Genomic DNA, 19,329 nt, shown 5'->3' on the forward strand with positions numbered 1-19,329 from the left:
CAATTTTTAAAAGCAGATTGTTCCAAGAGCCACACAACAAGCTCTGTTTGAGGTTAGCAGGAAAAGCTAGAAGGCCATTATTTCTTTAATCTGCAATTTTAGCAGTTGCATATTTCCATCAAACTTAGTGATCAACCTCCACACATTCAGGAAAATCTCTTCCTTAACACCCTCACAAACCTCCCCTCTCAGTTGCAGATGGGTAGGGAAAGGGTGAGAAAAGAAATTCCGTAGTTACAAAACATTTGTTGAGAGAAGAGCGAAGATGATGGCAAAGTTCACTAGTTTTCTCAGAAAGTTTTGGCTTTAATAACACAGTGCCAAACAAACAGGTATTGAAAAAAATACTTCTGTTTTACCTCCTAATCATCTCCTGCTTACAAGGAGCCCTACCAACTTGCATTTGAAATAACATACTATTTTCACTAGCAAAAAAGGAGTCCTGCATGATGGTACAAGCAGGAGAAAGAAGCAGTGCAGAGAGAAGGTCACTTCTCTCTGTGACAATGCAAGAGAAGAAAGGATCCAAAGCAACAGTCCGTGGCTCACACCACGCATAGCAGAAAAGTTTATCTGATAACTAGCTCCTTAGAGTCCCTGAATTTACTCTCATCAAAAGAAATACAGCTTTAGGAATGTATAATAAATTCTAAATACTTTACCATTATTTAGTAATTATAAAAAATAAGCCTCCCCAGCACTTTAGAAGCAGTGGTCACCAAACTTGGATAAAATTGCACCTATTTATAGGAATTATCTGAAGAAAAGCAAGTTTTAAATTTATAATGTCTGCTAAAAACTACGACAGAAAATAAGACAAATTTAAGAAAACAGTTTTCCGAGTTATGAACAAAGGGTTAGAGCCTAAGAATCTCTTTTTCTCTTCCCATGTAGGATTATGACACTGTTTCCAAGCCTAATTATGAGGATGGTTTACAAGAGAATTTGCTGGGCTTTGTTATGTAGCATACTAATTTTTGGCCCATATACATTGTTACTAAAATCTTGTCATGTACTAAACAGACATACCACTGATTTTCTACCATATTTTTAACTGCAACTTAAATACACAGTTCTTCATGGTATTTTCTCATCTTCTATGTGCTGAAATGCAGTATTTAACACTTAGAGAAAAAGCCTGAAGAAAAAAAACCTAATTCACCACTTTTTTTGCAGTAAAGCACAGTACCTGTTGTTCCCAAAATGGTCTTTCTGCACCTTTTATTTCTTAGAAATAATAGGGCTGAAGCCTGAAAGCCCTTTATCTTCTTGTGGACAGTTAAAAACTGTTGCCATCAGTTCTCATCAGTATAACAGTGTTGGTAATCACTGCAAGATCCTGGCTCTATTTCACAGCCTGGTACTGAGCAAGGATGTAGGAGTAACCAGCAGAAGTAGCTTGTCTGTATGAGAGAGTCATAGACTTACTGATGAGCTCCTAGAAGCACTCTGCCTCCAAATCTGGCACACAGCCCATGAAACTGTATCAACTTTACAGTGAATCATATATTGTGATTGATATTAAAATCAGCTATTCTGACTACAAGACATCTGTACCTGGGACACATCCGGATTTTCATTTTATGTGTCGCTTGTATCTGATTCTGACTTCTCTTTACTCTGATTCCTTGTAAAAAAACAAAAGATGTATTTTGGAATAAACCTTCCTGTTTAAAACTACAACTATATCTGTGCTGAAGAGGAAATCTTTTTGAGAAAAATCTAGCTGAAGTGTACAGGACCTAAAAGCAACACTTTTTTTCATCTGAACTTATTATGAGATCATTTAAATGAAAGCTCAGTAGACTCAATTAAAATCCACTTTCTGGTTGCTAAGCTCCGTTATTCTTCTTTCAAGAACTGTGGGCAGTTTCTACAGCTTTGCGAAGAGGCCACAATGCCAGCTGCAAAGTTAAAATCAGCAGAAGTTGTGGTCAACAGGAGCTATTCAATGGCAGCTCTTCCACACTTTAATTAGATTTCTGCACCTACTAAAACACCATTCAACAGATTTTTTTTTTCCAACTTGCTTCAGATAACAAAGATGATTATCAAACCCTTTCATGATCGGTATTAATGCAGGTAGCATTAATACCTTTTTTAAATACAAAATCCTCATAATCCACATTTCAGCTCATGAAATTGTTAATGTTACTACTTTAATTACTTTGAGTATGCTCCTGTAGGTTTAATATCTTTAAATTACTGGTTTGTTTATCTTTCTGACCTACTCTAACACACTGACAATTCACCCTGACAAGAGAAAATTAAAGCACTTGTGTTGGAAAAACAGATTATCTTGGTTATTTACATCTTAATCCACAGTGTAAATGTGTTTGGCAGGTCAATAAGTGAATGAAGTCAATATTTCTGATGTAATGTTTCCCCTAAATAAGTTTGGGGGGGGGGGGTTGTTTGATTTTGGCTTTCTGTTTGTTTTTGAAGTAGACATTTTCTTTGTTATAAGCACAATGATGAAGTGATGTAGATGGAACTTTAATTCATCATAAGGTCAGAGCATCAAACCTACCTGACAAGATTTTCATTGTCTCCAGTCCCTTTGCAGGTAGCACACTCAGTCCTTAAATCCTCTGACTTGGGCTTCTTTTGTAGAACAGACTGTCGTTGTCGTCTTTCTCTGGGAATCCGTTCCTGTCATAGCAGAAGGCAAAAGAAAGGAACAAGGGGAAAGGAGGGAAGGAAAGTAAATATTTTCAATTATAGCACTGAAAGTAACATTTCAGCCCAAAGTTTAATTTTTTTGTGAAACTGTTTAAAACAACAAACAACAAACAAAACACTATATTCCAACCTCAGGTTTTTCTTCTTCAGGCACAAAGCTTCGTTTTCGTCCTCTAGTTCTCTAGAAGAAAATATATTTAAAATTTAATATTAGGTAACGGAATGTTTTTTGCTACTTATCTATTATTCATAACAATAACAAAAACAAACTGCAGGAAATAATTTAAAGCATTAACCACAGACCCACTGCAAGCCAACCACAATAAGCAATGTTTGAACAACAGCTTCAGATTCTAGATATAAATCTACAGAACAAGTCAAAAAGTAAATATAAATATGTTTGTTGACATGAGCATGTGGATTCTTAGACTAAAAAAAGACTGTCGCCAGAACTGCAAATCTCTTACAGACTTTGCACAGACTTCCCACTAGTAAAATGCATAATTTGAAAATTGATATGAACAATATATCACAGTAAATTCCTTGAGCACTTGGAAGTGATTAGATTTTAAAAAGGAACATAAAAAAACCCCAAATGGAAATAGAAGATAACTCTTACAGTTTTTGTGGAGCAAGTAAGAATTAAAACTTTCAAACTGAAGCTGTACCATATACCAACCAACACGTGACTGGTACACAATGTGTGCAATAGGTAACAGAAAATAGAAATTATTTCAGCATTACAGTTGGCCAAAAAAATTGAACTACCAACAGTGTGGAGAAAAAGAGGTTTGCACAGACTCTAACAGCAAACACCAAAGGTTTACAATCAGCTTGAAGTCCCTACATGCAACTCACATGAGTTCAATTTCAGCAACTAAGTTTTTATCTCTGAAACTGCAGCACAGTAACCTGCATGCATTAAAGAACTGCCACAAGCTCGCAACATCATACTCTCTCCTCCTTGTTTAACAAGGAAGGAAAATCAGAAGGAAATTACAAACATCAGAGACTATTCCATTACCCCACAATGTCTGATACTTTGACACCACTAAAATAAATAAAGTATCGAAATTTAAAATGCCTGTGTGCCTGGAAAGAAGCCATCATCTTAGAAGTCATTTTGTTGTATGACAAAAACAAACTGCACTGCCTACTTTATGACTACTTAAAATTTTTTGAAGCAGCTAGCATTCATCTCAGAAACAGTAAAAACTGATAAAAAAAAATCTTAAGCCAGTTGCCAATCAGAAGCAGTCATAAATCCAGTCCCAGAGACACTACTAATATCGTATCTCTCCTTTTAGGTGTCCTCTTTGAAGGTGAGTTATACTAGTTTTGAATTAGGACACTTCACTTAAATATCTGTATACTGTAAATAAACTTATCTCTTCCAGACATCTATACCATTCTTCACATGGAGATTTTGATTTGCTCTTCTTAATAACAAATTTTGTGGGGAAAGTTGGTTTTGTTTAGGCAAAAGTTAATTCTGTAGTATAAAGGAATGTAATAAAATGGAAACCACTAGTCTATTTTGAGCTTCATTAGAATACTTTAATTGCCATTGACATTCTCCCATTTCCCTAAGGACAATTTATAAAAAAGGGTTAAAACCTTATCTAATACATATCAGTCTTTACTATACATTTAATAATACAGTCACTATTGAGGTGTTCTACCTTCCACAAGCCACACAGTAAATACCTAAGTGTCCAAATATGGAAGAACCGATTTATGACAGGTAACTGAATCCATCAATGTAGTATTAGAGGCATTAATGTAACATGGGCTACATGTCAACTACATCTTACACAACGAAAACTCACTGTAAACTAAAGCTAGACCAAAAAATGTTTGATTAGACATCAACATATTAACTGCCAATTCTACTATTTTCAATCTCTGGCATTAGTCCTAAGAGCACTTAGAAACTTTGACAATTTTAAGCAATGTAGGCCCTGCTGAATGCAGCAGCAGAGATATTGAAACAGAGCCCATGTAAAAGTGCGTGGCAATATATGCAACGTTATGGTCCTCATTCACAGTGTTCGAGCAGCCAGAGACAGTACCGCATGCTTTGAACAGAGTAATGCCACCTTGAAAATAATACGTAATCTGGAAATAGAGGTAAACAATGAAATTATTTTTACCCTAATAATTATAAGTGATGAATCATATTTAAGTTTAGTAAAATGGAGATACAAGATTTATAAATAATTTAAGTCACTTCTGTCATGAAAACATTGGGTTTCATCTGTGCTATATAACGCGTGGTGTATATGAGGAGAAATGTCACACTGAATTACACTCGCGTTATGCTTCCATTAGATTTTAAACCATCATACCTACTTGAATCTGTTTGACAATCACTAGAAAAACAAACATTAAAATCAACACCTGACATACACATTTGTAGGATATTTTACATGCTTTAAAAGTCACAGAATTTTACATTGATCTTTTTCCAAACTGACTTCCACACTTTAAACATATTTTCAATGCTAACTTCCGCTCAGAATCATTATATTGGTGCCAGCCTTCGCAGTGGAAAGCAGCACCAAATTCACAACTGAAAATTGCATATTCTGTGATTTTCAAAAACAGCCTTACTGTAATTAGGGATTTCACATTTTACACGTTTTCACTAAAGTTACCTTACAGGTTCAGCATTTTTTATTGCCTCAAAGTACTACATTTGCATTTTAAAAAGCTCTGAGTAATTTCTGTCATTAGTGGGCTCAGAATCAGAGATTATAAACATCAAATATTAGAGCCGCATATACTTACCACAAACACTTTAAAATCCAAGATTTCTTATAAAAGCTTACAGGAACAATATTATTATATACATCCAACAGAAAATACAAATGAGAAGCTTATTCACATTCAGAATTTATTTGGAAACAGAAATGTTAATCCAGGGTAAGACATATATAAAGGCAGTGATTTTTTAAAATCAAAACATTTGGCAATTCAATACTATAACGGTATCTTCAACTGAGGACTTTTTGATATCCTAAAACTGAGCCAAATAGTTTTGTGACATCTGTCCCTGCATTTCTGAAGTGCTCAAACATTAAGTCAGGAAAGCAAAAACTCATATTGCAAGCACCCAAGCAAAATTCCCATTAATGCCAGTGCTATCCCAGCAGGGGTTTTTTTAATTCACTCCACAGCATAGGTATTGTCTAAAAAGTTCACCATTTCGAATGGACAACTTAGTCCAGAACAAAACACAGCTAGATCTTGATTGGACAGATGCAACCCATTCAACGTAACTGGCACAGGATGACACTTTAGAACAAGAATTAAAAAAAACCCAAAAAACAGTGGAACGTGGTTCATAGCATGTAACGATACATTTTTCTACATAAAGGTTTCCGTAAAAATTATTTCAAATGTTAACATTTAATACAGCTGATTGGAAGGTCTTTGGTTGTGTCTCATACTAAATTCTGTACTTGCACAACATGGACATTTATTCAGTGTGTACTCAAGTAAGGGATTAAGTGTGCTACATACTCAGACACTTCCTTACTATTAACAGGAAGATTCCAGCTGCTGAGCTTTAGACCTCATTGAATCAAAAGAATCGCAGTAAGGTACCTACATTCTTGTTACTAGATAGGCAACATATTTCTGTTAGAAAACAAATTATATGCCTATATATATATATATATATATATGCGTGTGGCTATAGCTCACAGCTATCTAATTTTAACTACACAGAATTTCAGGCAAACATGCCAAGGTCATAATCATCACACACAAAGCAGATACTATTTCTCATTTCATACTCTTTCACAATTAAGGTCCTTAAATAATAATATTAAACAGATTATAAAACCAGTCAAATTAGTTGCATTTTACTTCCCCATTTTATACCGTAATATTCCTATTCCTCCCCATCTCTAGTGCCTTCTTAATCTGTCCTACACTGGACAGTGAAAGACTAAATACAAAGGAGAATCAAGCCCAAATCTTGCAATAATGGGTCAGACATGTTACTAGAGCCAATGCTCTTAGAATGGTAGGCAACTGCATAGCGTATTTCTGTTAGAAAATCAAGTTAAAGGCAATTCTTTTTTGAAATGATGAAACAGTCAAAAGATTTAGCTGCTGTGTGACAAAGAGCATACATTACACTGAACAGAAATTATAGATAAAAGTGTCTTATTTCATTAGCAATACACCCCAAAGTAACCTGAGCAGGTCAAGAAAAATGCAAGTGTAAAAAAGTATTTTTGAACAACAACAAAACTGATGAAAATTTTAAAATAAGAAATTAAAAATTAAATTCTTCCTGTGAGTAATTTTTAGCATAACATTGGGGGGATGGGGGAACCACCTCTATATCAAACCAAATTCTAACTAAACTCATTAAAATCTCCAAAAATTATGTTCCTCAGGTAAAGAGACTGAGCTGTTTGATTCAATGAAAACACTGAGGTGAAAGAGTATCTTCCTAAGATCTACCCATCACAGCAATATTAATGCCCTCCCTCAGAAAAGAGTAATGCTCTTGGCAGATAAAACCCGAAGATTAAAAACATCTATTTTGGTCTTTTACCTCAAAACTTATCTGTGGAAGTTGGAGAAACATCACACAGTTTTAAAGCATAGGCCTTTCTTCTGAGTTTTTTTTCCATTACCTTCTGACTTCACATTCAAAATGTGTGAAAAAACACTACTACCCTACCTCTTGCCTCTCCAACAGTTTACAAAAACATTACAAGACTTCCTACAGAGAAACAGCAATGGATATGGCACACAAACAGATATCAATCCTGGAAAAAAAGAGAGAATTAGAAAAAATCCCATTTATCCCTATCCATTTTTATGTGTAATTATCTAAGCTGAGTTATTAAATAATTCCATAGAATAGGTAGTATTTTATAATGTTTACTCTAATAAAACAGTTAAGAAATAATGTTAGAAAATGCCTCAAAAAAAAGAAAAAAAAGGAAGAAATAAATAGAACTGGGGCAGGCACTTCCATAGCTAGGAGAAAGACAAATGAAAAATGGGTTTCTTTCAGGCAATGGGTGCCCACATGACACAAAACCACCGTGACTGTCACCAAGCCACATTATTATGCCTCTGGAAGAGACATGCTTCATATAAGGCCATCCAGACCACAGCAGAAGACTGAATGTCCTCTTGGAACAGTTTTGCTTTGTCAGCTGGAAAGAAAAAAATCAACACGATCCAAAACGTGTTAACTCACCAAAATGGGGGAGGCAATTCCCTGAGAGTTGCAAGTACATACTCCTCTTAAATACTGAACATGTACTGAAGCCCTCTCAAAGGACAGATTTATACTGTTGCCTATTTCATTTCTTCTTCTACACCGGAAGATACACAGGAGTTATGAGAATTAGAAAGCAATGGGAAAGAATATGAATAACTGAAAGCATCTGTGGTCAGTGGAAACCATTCAAGTCCGGCCCACATAAAGTGAACTAGAATGGTTATGGAATTGATCTGCTCAGTCACTGTTTTTCAGAAAATCAATGGTGATTTCCGAATGGCAATTTCAAGAATTTATTTGAGAATGCGCATTTAAATCCAAGGGAGGTTGGAGCACAATGACATGTAACAGAACTTCAGAGATTCCCAGTTATTTGAATAAGCCATATTAATTCTGCCAACTATTTCAAACATCACAGTAGAAAGCACTGGTCCCAGTTACTCCTTTGTTTAACATATTGACTGGTTAAATGTATTTTAATTATTTGCAGACACACACAAAGGCAGAAAAGATGCCCAGCACATCTGCTTATGCTCTTGTATCTGTGTGAATTCCCTAGTTCCCCTACGTTAGCATGCACTGCTGCTGCTAGTAGACAGGAAAGATGATTCTTACTATGCTGGTGCTTCTATACCTCTTGGACGTCACAGAAACAATACTGTCATACACACAGGGCATTTATCTTTGGCACTGAGTTTCTGATATCACTAAAGAGTGCTGGCACTGTGAAGTAGTACTTCTTTTTATAAAGGTGAGCACTAGAAATTCAGCTGGTACTCAAATACTCCTGTACTTTGGGGGGCACATGATATCATTAGGAAGGTGTGCCTTTTCATTTGTCAATTTCATGTAAATCATTCAAAACCAGTCACAAATTTGATTAAATTACTAGAGACACACGTGACTTTGGTCACTGGCACTGTGATATGGTCTCTAGTGTGCAAGAAGTCTACAGACATTGTGTATTGCAATTATTAGAGGGCCAAATGTGAAGAATTTAAGATGTTTTGATTTTTGCAGTTCTGTAAATCTCCTATGTCTTTGCCGAAATAGCACAGAGTTGATTTTTGCTCTCCTGAGTGACCTGCAGCTACAGTGACTGCTCTAGAAAGACACACAGCTACAGGAAACACAAAGCCAAGGGGGCCAGCATAAGAGTACAACTATGTTTTAATTCTGTTACCTAACTACATGCTTTGCTCATTTTCACCTTATGTCCCCTTACAGTTGGCACATGGATATTAATTACTTCCAGTTTTACCTTGTGCCAAAGTTCATCAATACATACCACACGTCAAAAACTTCCTAACACTAACCCTCACTCTAACAAGTACCTGTTAAAGGTTGTGTATAAGACAAAAGAAAAAAAAAAACAACAAATGAATAAACTTCCTCTTTTCTGTTAAAAGGCAGAAAAAAATATTCTATTGATGACACCACAAAGGTGTAAAATTATTTTAGAGGAAAGGACAGCTATATAGACACCAGATGGCACACTCGCTCAATACAGATCAAAGTCAATACCTTAAACAGTACATATCACTGCTATTCAAAATATATCTCTGAAATAATTATTTAATTTTTCCAGAAAGCCGGCAGTAATAAAAAGGGAACTGCCAGACAAAAAGAAACAGCAGTAAATCAAAATACGATTATAAATAGAAACAAGTCAACCATGAAGCTTAATTACATAGAATTAGAATTCCACCCCACTCCCCCCCCCTTCACTTTTAGTTTTCATTCTCTTAGAGAACTTCTCTTGTATAGAAAGGCAACATTTCTGCAAAACAGGAGCTATCTTATCACTAAATCTGGCAATGAACTTAAAACGAGTGTTCATAAGGCTTAACCATGCAACAGAATTTGGGAACTAGCAGGATTGTTTTCTATCTTTTTCTAACACTAATTTCCTCCAAAGGACACACATTTGGAAAACCAAAACAGAAGCAGAAGGCCAAAACCATCAGAATAAGTCAATCTGCAAATGTTGTTAAGAAGTGAACCTTTTCTGGAAAACTGAATTTAAATGCACTTATTTGCAGAAGTTACACCTATATTTACAACCTTTACTTAGAGGTATCAACTATTTACAACATTGGAATACCACTTGGAATATGTCCATCTCTTCATGCCTTTATTACATTAAAAAGAAGCGTTCTTTCATGCATGGCTTTTCCCCTGCTTTCTTAAAAAGCAAACAAAACAACCTGCAAACAAACAAACAAACCCAAACATAAACCAAACACAAAACTCTGATATACTCGACTCGCTTCAAGCATTGACCTGAAGTCAAAAGAGTGCTATGCTATCATGCATCCAGGTATTTGTGAGGCTGACTGATCTAGCTTTTGTGTTTGTATTGACATGTCATAGACTCAGCTGAACTTTTACATTCAGTGTTGAAGAAAAAAAAAATTTACACTGTCCTTTACAATGAAAAGCTTAAGTTTCAAAAAGCTGAGTAACTCCTGATTGTTTTGTTCTACAGCATTAATGTTCGACTGACAACAGGTTGAAGATATCAAAATGACTACTGTTAGCTGCCAGAAAAGATTGTGCAGGTATTTATTTAGAAGTCATATTGAAATGAGTTGGCCAGACACTGACAGTGTTAATTAAAATTATGACTGATAAGTATAGATAAGTATTTTGAAATTATTTGCTGGTTTTACGAAGCACTGATACCTACACTCAAACTGGAATTTATGTTCTGGTTTCCTCCTGTAGACATCTTTTATTCAAAACCTGTATCTATGACATCACATAATTAAGTTACACAATAGATGTTTGGAAACCACTTTGGTGGAAACACCTCAGCTAACTACAAGATAACAGTCCTGTTTATCTTTTAATATACTTGGTAGGAAAAAAATAATCACTCCTCTGCTATCTCTTCCTATTTGAAACAAAAGGAAGAAATAATAACTTATTCTAAATAATAGCATTTATTTGCAAAACAAAAGCAGTATACACAACTCCCTGTGCTAAAACCAGTTTGTAGCTGCTTTGTCAGTATTTTTCTGCCCCCCAAAACTAATCTACTTAGACCACAGACCCTCAGGCACAGATTTGTTTTCTTCCACATTCCAAAGAATGAACAGCATACTGTTGGCTAATAATTCTTTCCCCAAAACACACACTAAACAGAAAAATCAGTCTTTGTTCATTTGGATTTTATACAATGTAATTACAGAAAAGAAAAAAAAAAGCTATCAGATTTTCAGGTTTTGGGTAACAAAAATAAGTTTGGTATCAGAAGACCAGAAGATTTTATTTAAATCCCTAAACTATTCAGTTCCCAAAATGCCATCACAGAAAGCCTTTTTCACCTTTATGACACTGGATAGACACATCCTTTTCAGTAAAAAGGAACCAAAAATGGGATTTCCACCAAACACCCCCACCTCACCCTAGCCTCCAACATGTTCATTAAAAGTACCAGGATTTGGTACAGCCTTTGTTGGAGGATGGAACATTCAACACCACAAAGATTACTTAATTTCAAAGGATGCACCAGAATTACAGGAAGATGCATCCCCTACCACCTCTTACAGCCCCAGTTGTACAACACAGTTGCAGATGATATGCATGAATGTGACATTTCTTACAGAAACTCCAGTTACGCTTACAGATGACAGCACACAGCAAGGGAAGTGTACACAGGTAAAGCACACTTTATGAAATTTTAACGTAAAGAAATTTGTTGAAATATACTTAAGGGATTTTTTTTTTTCCAAGGGACAGAAGGAAAGTACTTATTTTGAAGAAATATGACAGCAGACTAACAAAATTATTTTAGCAGTGTCATCTTATACGAACTAGAACCTGTGTATTCTTGTACATTCAAGGATAACAAAGGAAGTCTGCATTTTCTAAAGGGTTTTGTAAAGACAGATCATCTCATAAACACTCTGAAAAACTGAAGATACACAGTTGAGTAGATGAAAAGCATTAATCTCTCAATTTACTGCTGTGAAGCACTACCTGCATCTCTTTAAAGGTTTTTTCCAAATAAACTATTGTACACTTATCTTTCTAATAAAAATATTCAATGTATACAAATTCTACAGTTCTAAAAAGAAAATGTTAAAATACATCTTCAGGTTTTTAATAAACTTAAAAAAATATTTCAAGAAATCTATTGTTTACTCAGTTTAGCAACTGCTTTCTATTAACTAATAATTAGCTATTAATTCTCCAAAATTAACTAGTAGCAGAAATAGCGATTTGTGAAGCTTATACAGGTATGAAATTTGAATCAGAAAGTTTATTCAAAATCTGTAGAGTTAATTTCAAGAGTTATGCACTGAAATTCAGAAAATTGTTTAAAAGATCACTGAATAGGACTTGAATTGTAGAAGCATAAACAATGAAGTAAATTCTGTCTACAAAAACAGCCCTCACACAACCGACTGATGTATGAAGGACTATGTATTTACATTCATTTATAGTTTGTACAGACCCTGACTCAGAGTAGAATTCTTGTATGTTTAAATTCACCCTTGTGCATTTAGGTGTGTTCTCTTACATGGTCTTTCTTACGAAGTTTAACACCAGAAAGGTCTTCTTGTAAACTTTAGTTACATTTTAATGTACAATATGATTGGAGCTCTCTCTAAAACAAGGTAGTCCAAATGGATGGAGTTTCTCCCTGTCCTCTCATTTTCTCTGAAACAGCTGCTCTTCTTGATGTAAGCATCCTCCAACATGTTTGAAAGCTAGGAGATGGAAAGAGCATTCACAGGGTATTTTAAAATGCTTATATAGCATTAGGATGCAAAACACTGCCCTAACACATTAATGTAGAGAACTGTACAATGGAAAAGCACTGTACTGACTCCAAATATCCTGCTTCAAGTCTTACTTCTCTCACACTTCCCAATTATAGAAGGAAACTGAGTCTCCAAGATCATGCAGAAGCTGTGAACACTAGTGTTCACTCCAACTGCCATAGATACCTGGGCATCACTGATCTGATGTAAGATTAGACTGAATTAGGGTTTGAACAACGTAGCCCCCAGAAGAAAACTTGAGTTTTCATCAAACAATCTCACCTTCCTCTCAATGAATCGGAAAACGAGTATGTCTCACAGCTTTTCCCAGACAGTAATTAGTTATGAGCCAAACCTTTGACACAAATGGACTGAAGACAGGAAGAAAAGTCAACTCGTTCAATCTAATGCAGAGTGTCACATCCCACTCTAACCCCCAGTGAAGAGTACCCTCACACAGATTGCAAAGGTAAGAACTTAAGAGACATAGATGAGTAAAACCTGAAAAACACCTGTTAAGTTCATAAAGGAAAAGGAGGAAAAGGAGGAAAAGAAATAGTACAGGCTGTAGAAGGCAAAGTTAGATGTCCTTTTTTTCTGTAATAATGTAAAACAAAAGGAAATTTTAAGGCTACATAAAAAGCAGAAAAAACCCACCACTAGTTTCTTTAAAAAGCAATTTAGCTCTGGAAAAGAAGATATACAACATCAATGAACTCAGGTGTTTTGAAGGATTTAAAAAATAAAAATAAGAATTGCAGGACTTCAGATTACATTCATATTTAAACTGGATGAGCAACAATGGTAAAATTGTGAATACTTCTAAAAGGATCTTTTACTCTTCATGGTATACCCCAAGCAGACAGAAATTAGAGAAAAAATAATATTATAAATAAGAAAAAAACCCCAATTTTCAGGAAAGAGGATATCCTTTATCATTTCCAAACAGAAGCTGGAGGACAGAATATCAACTGAAAGTACAATTTAACATTAAATATTTTTTCATATAGTTAGCATTTCAGCTTAATCATATACATTTCTATAGTGTTTGAGACATACCAGCTATTTTTGTCATCAGCTACACCTAATGCAACTTTTTCAATGAAAATATTACGGTGTACCCACAACTTCTATTAATAAAATAATGAAGAGTAAGTAAAGTAACTATGATAGACTCCTAAAATGAAATCCAAGTGTATGAGATGCATTCTTTTCGTTTAGGAATGTGGAAAAAAAATCCCAAACAACCCTTTCTCTCAATTATATCAGTTCAAGATAAATTCATGCAAAACAAATGGAAATTCCCTTAAGAGCAACAGATACACAATTCAACTGTCTTGTAATTGCACTTGTTGATTGTAACTGTAGGCAAGGCTGATTACACAGGGTTATTTACGCAGGCTTGCCAATTCCTTCCAAAACAAACCTAGATCAAATTAAACATGCATAGAGATACAAAGTGCGCTAAGAAGAGAGGTTTGTGAAATACATGGACTTTCAAAATTGTTAATTTTTTTCTTTATTTTAAATTATTTTAAAGGATTTGAGCAGAGTATAGACAAAAAACAGAATAAGCATCTAGTCAACATTGTTGAAATGTACCACATAGATGTTCTGTATGTAGCCAGCCTCAAGTAAACTTCTCATATCAATTCAAAAGGTCAGGTCTTTTTTAACCTCAAACAGACAGCCCCACACCTAATGAGTTAAAAAAATACCCTTTAAAAAAAAAAACTCAAAACATAACAAAAAAGCAACCAAAACTAACACCAACTTTCCTACAGCAAAGGTGAATGGGACAAATACTCTACCACCAGGAATTATCTATTAAAGTCTTCAGAGGTCTGTTATCTTCACTTTTTTACACAGCATAAGTGCAACCAAGATCATGAGAGTTGAAGGAATTCAGCCTAGTTCAGAGAGAAATCTAGTGGCAGTCAAGTGTGTGAACCTTCAAAAGTAAAGTAAAAGTAAAGTAAAAGTAAAGTAAAAGTAAAGTAAAAGTAAAGTAAAAGTAAAGTAAAAGTAAAGTAAAAGTAAAGTAAAAGTAAAGTAAAAGTAAAGTAAAAGTAAAGTAAAAGTAAAGTAAAAGTAAAGTAAAAGTAAAGTAAAAGTAAAGTAAAAGTAAAGTAAAAGTTCTGCACCAAAAGTTATTGGGCACTGGAACAGGCTGCCCAGGGAAGTGGTTGAGTCACCGACCCTGGATGTATTTAAAAGATGGGTAGATGAGGTGGTATGGGATATAGTTTTGTGGTTGGACTCCACCTCAGAGGTCTTTTCCAAGCTAGTGATTCTGTGATTCTTAGTCACAAGACCAGGAAGCCATTAGGTAAATCAAAGCTGCAGCCCAAACATTCCAAATAAAAGTAATTAAAGCAAATATTTAAGGTTAGATCAGCAAAACAATTCTTTAATCCTATCAGTATATACTCAAAAAAACCCAAAAAACCAAAGAATTAAATATCATATCTGCTAGTACAAGCATAAAAATTGTGGAAAGCATTGTCAGGAAAATAAACTTGTGTTGCTGGAGAGATGAAGTATGTCTAACCATAACATGAGAGGGTTTAAGTATTTCCTAATAATAAAAAAAAAGAGATGATCTATTTTTTAAATTTCTGATCTAGTTAAAGGTGTCCTTGCTTACTGCAGGGGGACTGGACTACATGACCCTTGAATGTCCCTTCCAATCTAACACATTCCAGGATTCTATGACAAAAAGCATACTGGAAGACCAATGACAAGTTTTTATAAATAATTACTACTCTTGTCCAAAGTGTCATGGGAACAGTACTCATTCCCTAAAATGAGCCCTTTGATACTTTTTGCACATCTTAGAGGTGATGTGACTTAAAATGGAACCCTGGGGAACACCACTAGTTATTGGCTGCCAGCCAGATATAACCCCATTCACTATCACCTTCTGGGCCCAACCCTTCAGCCAATAAAGAAATTATTCTTTCAAATGAAAGAAAGTTATTAAGTATCATTAGTACAGTAGGCAAGAGGTTTTGCTTCCTTCCCTAAAATCTATCTACACAGTGACTAGTAAATTTCGGAAGCTAAGCAAATGAGAGCGCGTTGTGATGGCCACAAAGCGTGCAGTTAGTCATTAGGTTGCCTGTATATAAGGAAATCACAATAATTTTACAGATGTAATTGATAATTTGATGTTTTAGCATGCAAGAGCAAAGTATCCTTAATACTAAGGTGAAGAGTAGCCATAAAGTTTCAATTTAAAGTGCAAAAGGCATTTTTCTGCAATTTAACAGAGGTCTTTGTAACTCAAGTAAAGGGAGAAGCTTGCACAGCTCTTCAGTCAAGTATTGTCTTTCACAGCTTTTTACTGCAGCAAAACTACATACTCAACATAAGTAATAAAGCATGAAACAGAGGGAAGGGAATTTATAACAAAAAGAGAACATCAATCAAATGTCCAAATCATGAGTCATGTTAAACAAAATTATTATGAATATGAGCTGCATAACAACTCCTCAATCATCATTTACCGTGTTTCTGATTGGAATTTTCTTCGGTTCTGGTGGCACATCCTGAGGAACAAATTTCACTGGTTCCTTGATCTGCCTCCTTGATCGTTTGGTCCCATCTGGTAAGGTTTCCATGGCAATATCAGCCTCCATGTCACTGCTACCTGCCTGGTCACACTCTGAGCATTGCCTGCAAAGTGCAAGATTTTCTATTTAAAACTGCAGCCTCAAAAGTAGAAAAAGAAACATTTTGAACCATCTGGGTTTAAAATAAATTCAAAAGTTAAGAAACCAAATGGACACCTAAAGAAGTCCCTCAAACTTTCATTTTAAGCAACCACTCAGAAAACAAGCAAGACTTTCTTATTGCTGGCTTTGATTTTTTTTTTTCCTGACAGTATTTAAACTTTAAAAACCAAGATTGTGAAAGAAGGATTTAATCTGCAAGAAATATGCCCCTATTTAGCCATTTATATCCTAGCATAAGCCCATTTTTAATGGTCCCCCATTGATCTGTAATCTATTCAGTACTGTAACTGCTGCTGAGAAGCCTTTTAGTGGCAGGGATTTAGAACTGTCTGTTATGAAAAATCAATGTTAATACCTATTTATTAAAGGAATGAGTTTTAAATTTGAACCAAAATTTAAGAGACAATTATAGAAGCCAAAGACATTTACTACCAAACTGGCCACTGAGATGACAAAAATACTGTTGAGCTTTTGGAAAAATGTACAAAACCATATTCAGAACTTCATGTGAACAGTGGCTAAGATAATGCTATTAAAAAGCTCCATGACAGAATTAACAAGATAGGAAGTCATCTAGATCTGCAGAAAATACTCATTTTATGCAAAGTCATAAACGTGGAATTTAACTAAAATATGTCAATGAAAATTTAAGAGTTACACCCATTGATAAGAACCATCTCTTTAATTCCCTCTTACACTTCCAATTCAAAAACCTGTAAGTCCTTCCCGACAAATTGCAATTCATTACTATTTTCATATTTAAAACATTATTTTTATAAGTAAAAAACCAAACAGCATTGTGTTCTGCTATTAATTGGCATTAACAGGGATACACATATACAGATATGTTATCTGAACGAAGAAGCAAATTTGTTTTGGAAGAGACAAAACCCATGCATTTAATTATTTGAAGTTAAATGTTAATACACACTTGTGATAAGAGGACATACTCGTTCTGTATCCATATAAAAGCATACAAAATCAGGTACATAATGTTGTGCCTGAGCCCATTTTTCTCCTATGAACTTCAGTAAGGGCTAATACAATATTAACTCCATCAACTTTCCATGTTTTAATTCTTTCAAACTAATCCAAGCAGTGAAATCTCACAGCTCTCCTGGCTATAACAGAAGACAAACCACAGCAGTCATCATGGTCTGCTAGACAGACCAGCAGCTACCAAGTCAAAATCTAATCCTGGATTGGGTAACTATTATCAGTGTAACCTTGGATAAGTCAAAATCTTTCTACTTCAATTTTTCTGTATGTAAAATTAAGATAATTGTGCCTACATGATAACGTTATGAAAATTAATCATTTCTTATCTCCAAAGCACTTAAGACCACTGGAAAGAGGGCATGTGCCAGTGCTAGAAGTATTTGCAGGGTATACTGTAGGAAAGATAAGAGTGTCTTCCCTCCTCCTGTAGAGATGTTATTAGTAGCAAAAACACAAGGAATTCAGTTTATGCGGTTTTTATACTTCACAAACAGATTTGAGCCAGCACACTTGCTCCTCTTTACAAACCTCAGTTTGCTACAGACACAGTACCTGTTAACATCTCTAGGCCTCTGCAGAGCACTGATTTAAATCACTCCCATTCTTCAGCTCTGCACAGTTAAAATGAAAAGATACTGTTTTTCTAGTATATAAGTTCAGACAGACATACAGGATCTAACTATGTAGACCAGTAAAGCACTTCAGTTTCATTAGGGCCCTAATTAAACACAAATAAAGTATTCTAACTTTGATGTTAGTGAGGAAGACAAGAAACATCTCCATCTACAGATGAGGTACTGCACTCAAGTTTCTGAAATTCCATTTTCATGATTGACTTGCTCTAAAATACATGGTGCAAGCGTTAGAGCAACAAAAATTAGTAAAAAGATAGATGTACAGAAAGAAAGCTGCAAAATAATAGTATGTGTTAATCACAGAAGAAAACTTCACAAATGCACCAAAGGTAAAGGGAAAAAAAGGAAAGTTATAAACATGAACTTAAAAGCAACCTCTTGATTTACTGGAATAGCCTCTACTATCACAGGCAATCACATCTTATCAACCCTATTACACAACACTCAAGCTTCAACTATAAAGTACTTTGATTGTTAGTTCCCATAGGGCCCACAGAAAAGCTATTACAGACACACGCTCCTCTGACTTGGAAACAATCTCCTAACTTTCAGCTCCTATTATGCTTTATTTCAACACGGTTCTTGAATTTAAAGAACGCTTTTCCCACTCTGTGGTTTAATCCCAACACGTTTGTTGAGAGCAGCCATATGACTCCTCTTCCTTTTGGCTAGGTTAAAGTCACGCTCATTTAATTTCACCTCTTCAAGGACAATCAGCAAATAAAGAACCAACCACAAGAAGTCACTTTTCCAACTGTTCCAACAATCTTTGACTTCCTCTAAATTAGCAAGCATTGCCATGTAGCACAAGCAAATTAACTGAAGAAATGGTTCCAGAGATTAGGCTTCTGTACACAGGTTTTGTTTTGCTTTCAGTCCAGGCTTGCCTAATTTTGCCTCGCAGAGAAAAGTCAGTAGTAGACAATATATCTGCTACTAAAAATCACTGGAAATGTTTGATGCATCAAGAGGTCTCAGTGAAGATTTGAAGCCTTTTCATCATACAGAAAGTCTCTGACTAAGCATTAACAACGTAGAGAAGTAAAAAATTTGGGACATTTGTGAAATGATGATGAGAAAAGCTGAACAAACACTGACCCCCACTCCTTTATAAATTAAAAGCCATGAAGTTGATGTCAGAAACAGGGCTCAATGCTAACATACTGCTAACACACTTAGGAAAAAAATGGAGGTTTTTTTCAATTACCACATTATAAATGAATTAGACTGTCTTAACTGTGTCATGGTAC

General features: G+C 35.0%; 1 protein-coding gene across 1 annotated transcript in view; it reads right to left on the reverse strand.

The window, feature by feature from the left end:
* The window catches only part of PHF14 (PHD finger protein 14), a 162,991-nt gene that overhangs the window by 93,243 nt on the left and 50,419 nt on the right, over nt 1–19,329 (reverse strand). Inside the window, exons 14-16 of the mRNA XM_084260183.1 lie at nt 16,218–16,386; nt 2,813–2,863; nt 2,531–2,652 (exon numbers count right to left, since the gene is read on the reverse strand). Of these exons, the coding sequence (XP_084116309.1) occupies nt 2,531–2,652; nt 2,813–2,863; nt 16,218–16,386 (342 nt within the window). The remainder of the gene's footprint in view (nt 1–2,530; nt 2,653–2,812; nt 2,864–16,217; nt 16,387–19,329) is intronic.

The sequence above is a fragment of the Gallinula chloropus genome, assembly GCF_964237585.1.
Source record: "Gallinula chloropus genome assembly, chromosome: 2".
Classification (NCBI taxonomy): Eukaryota; Metazoa; Chordata; class Aves; order Gruiformes; family Rallidae; genus Gallinula; species Gallinula chloropus.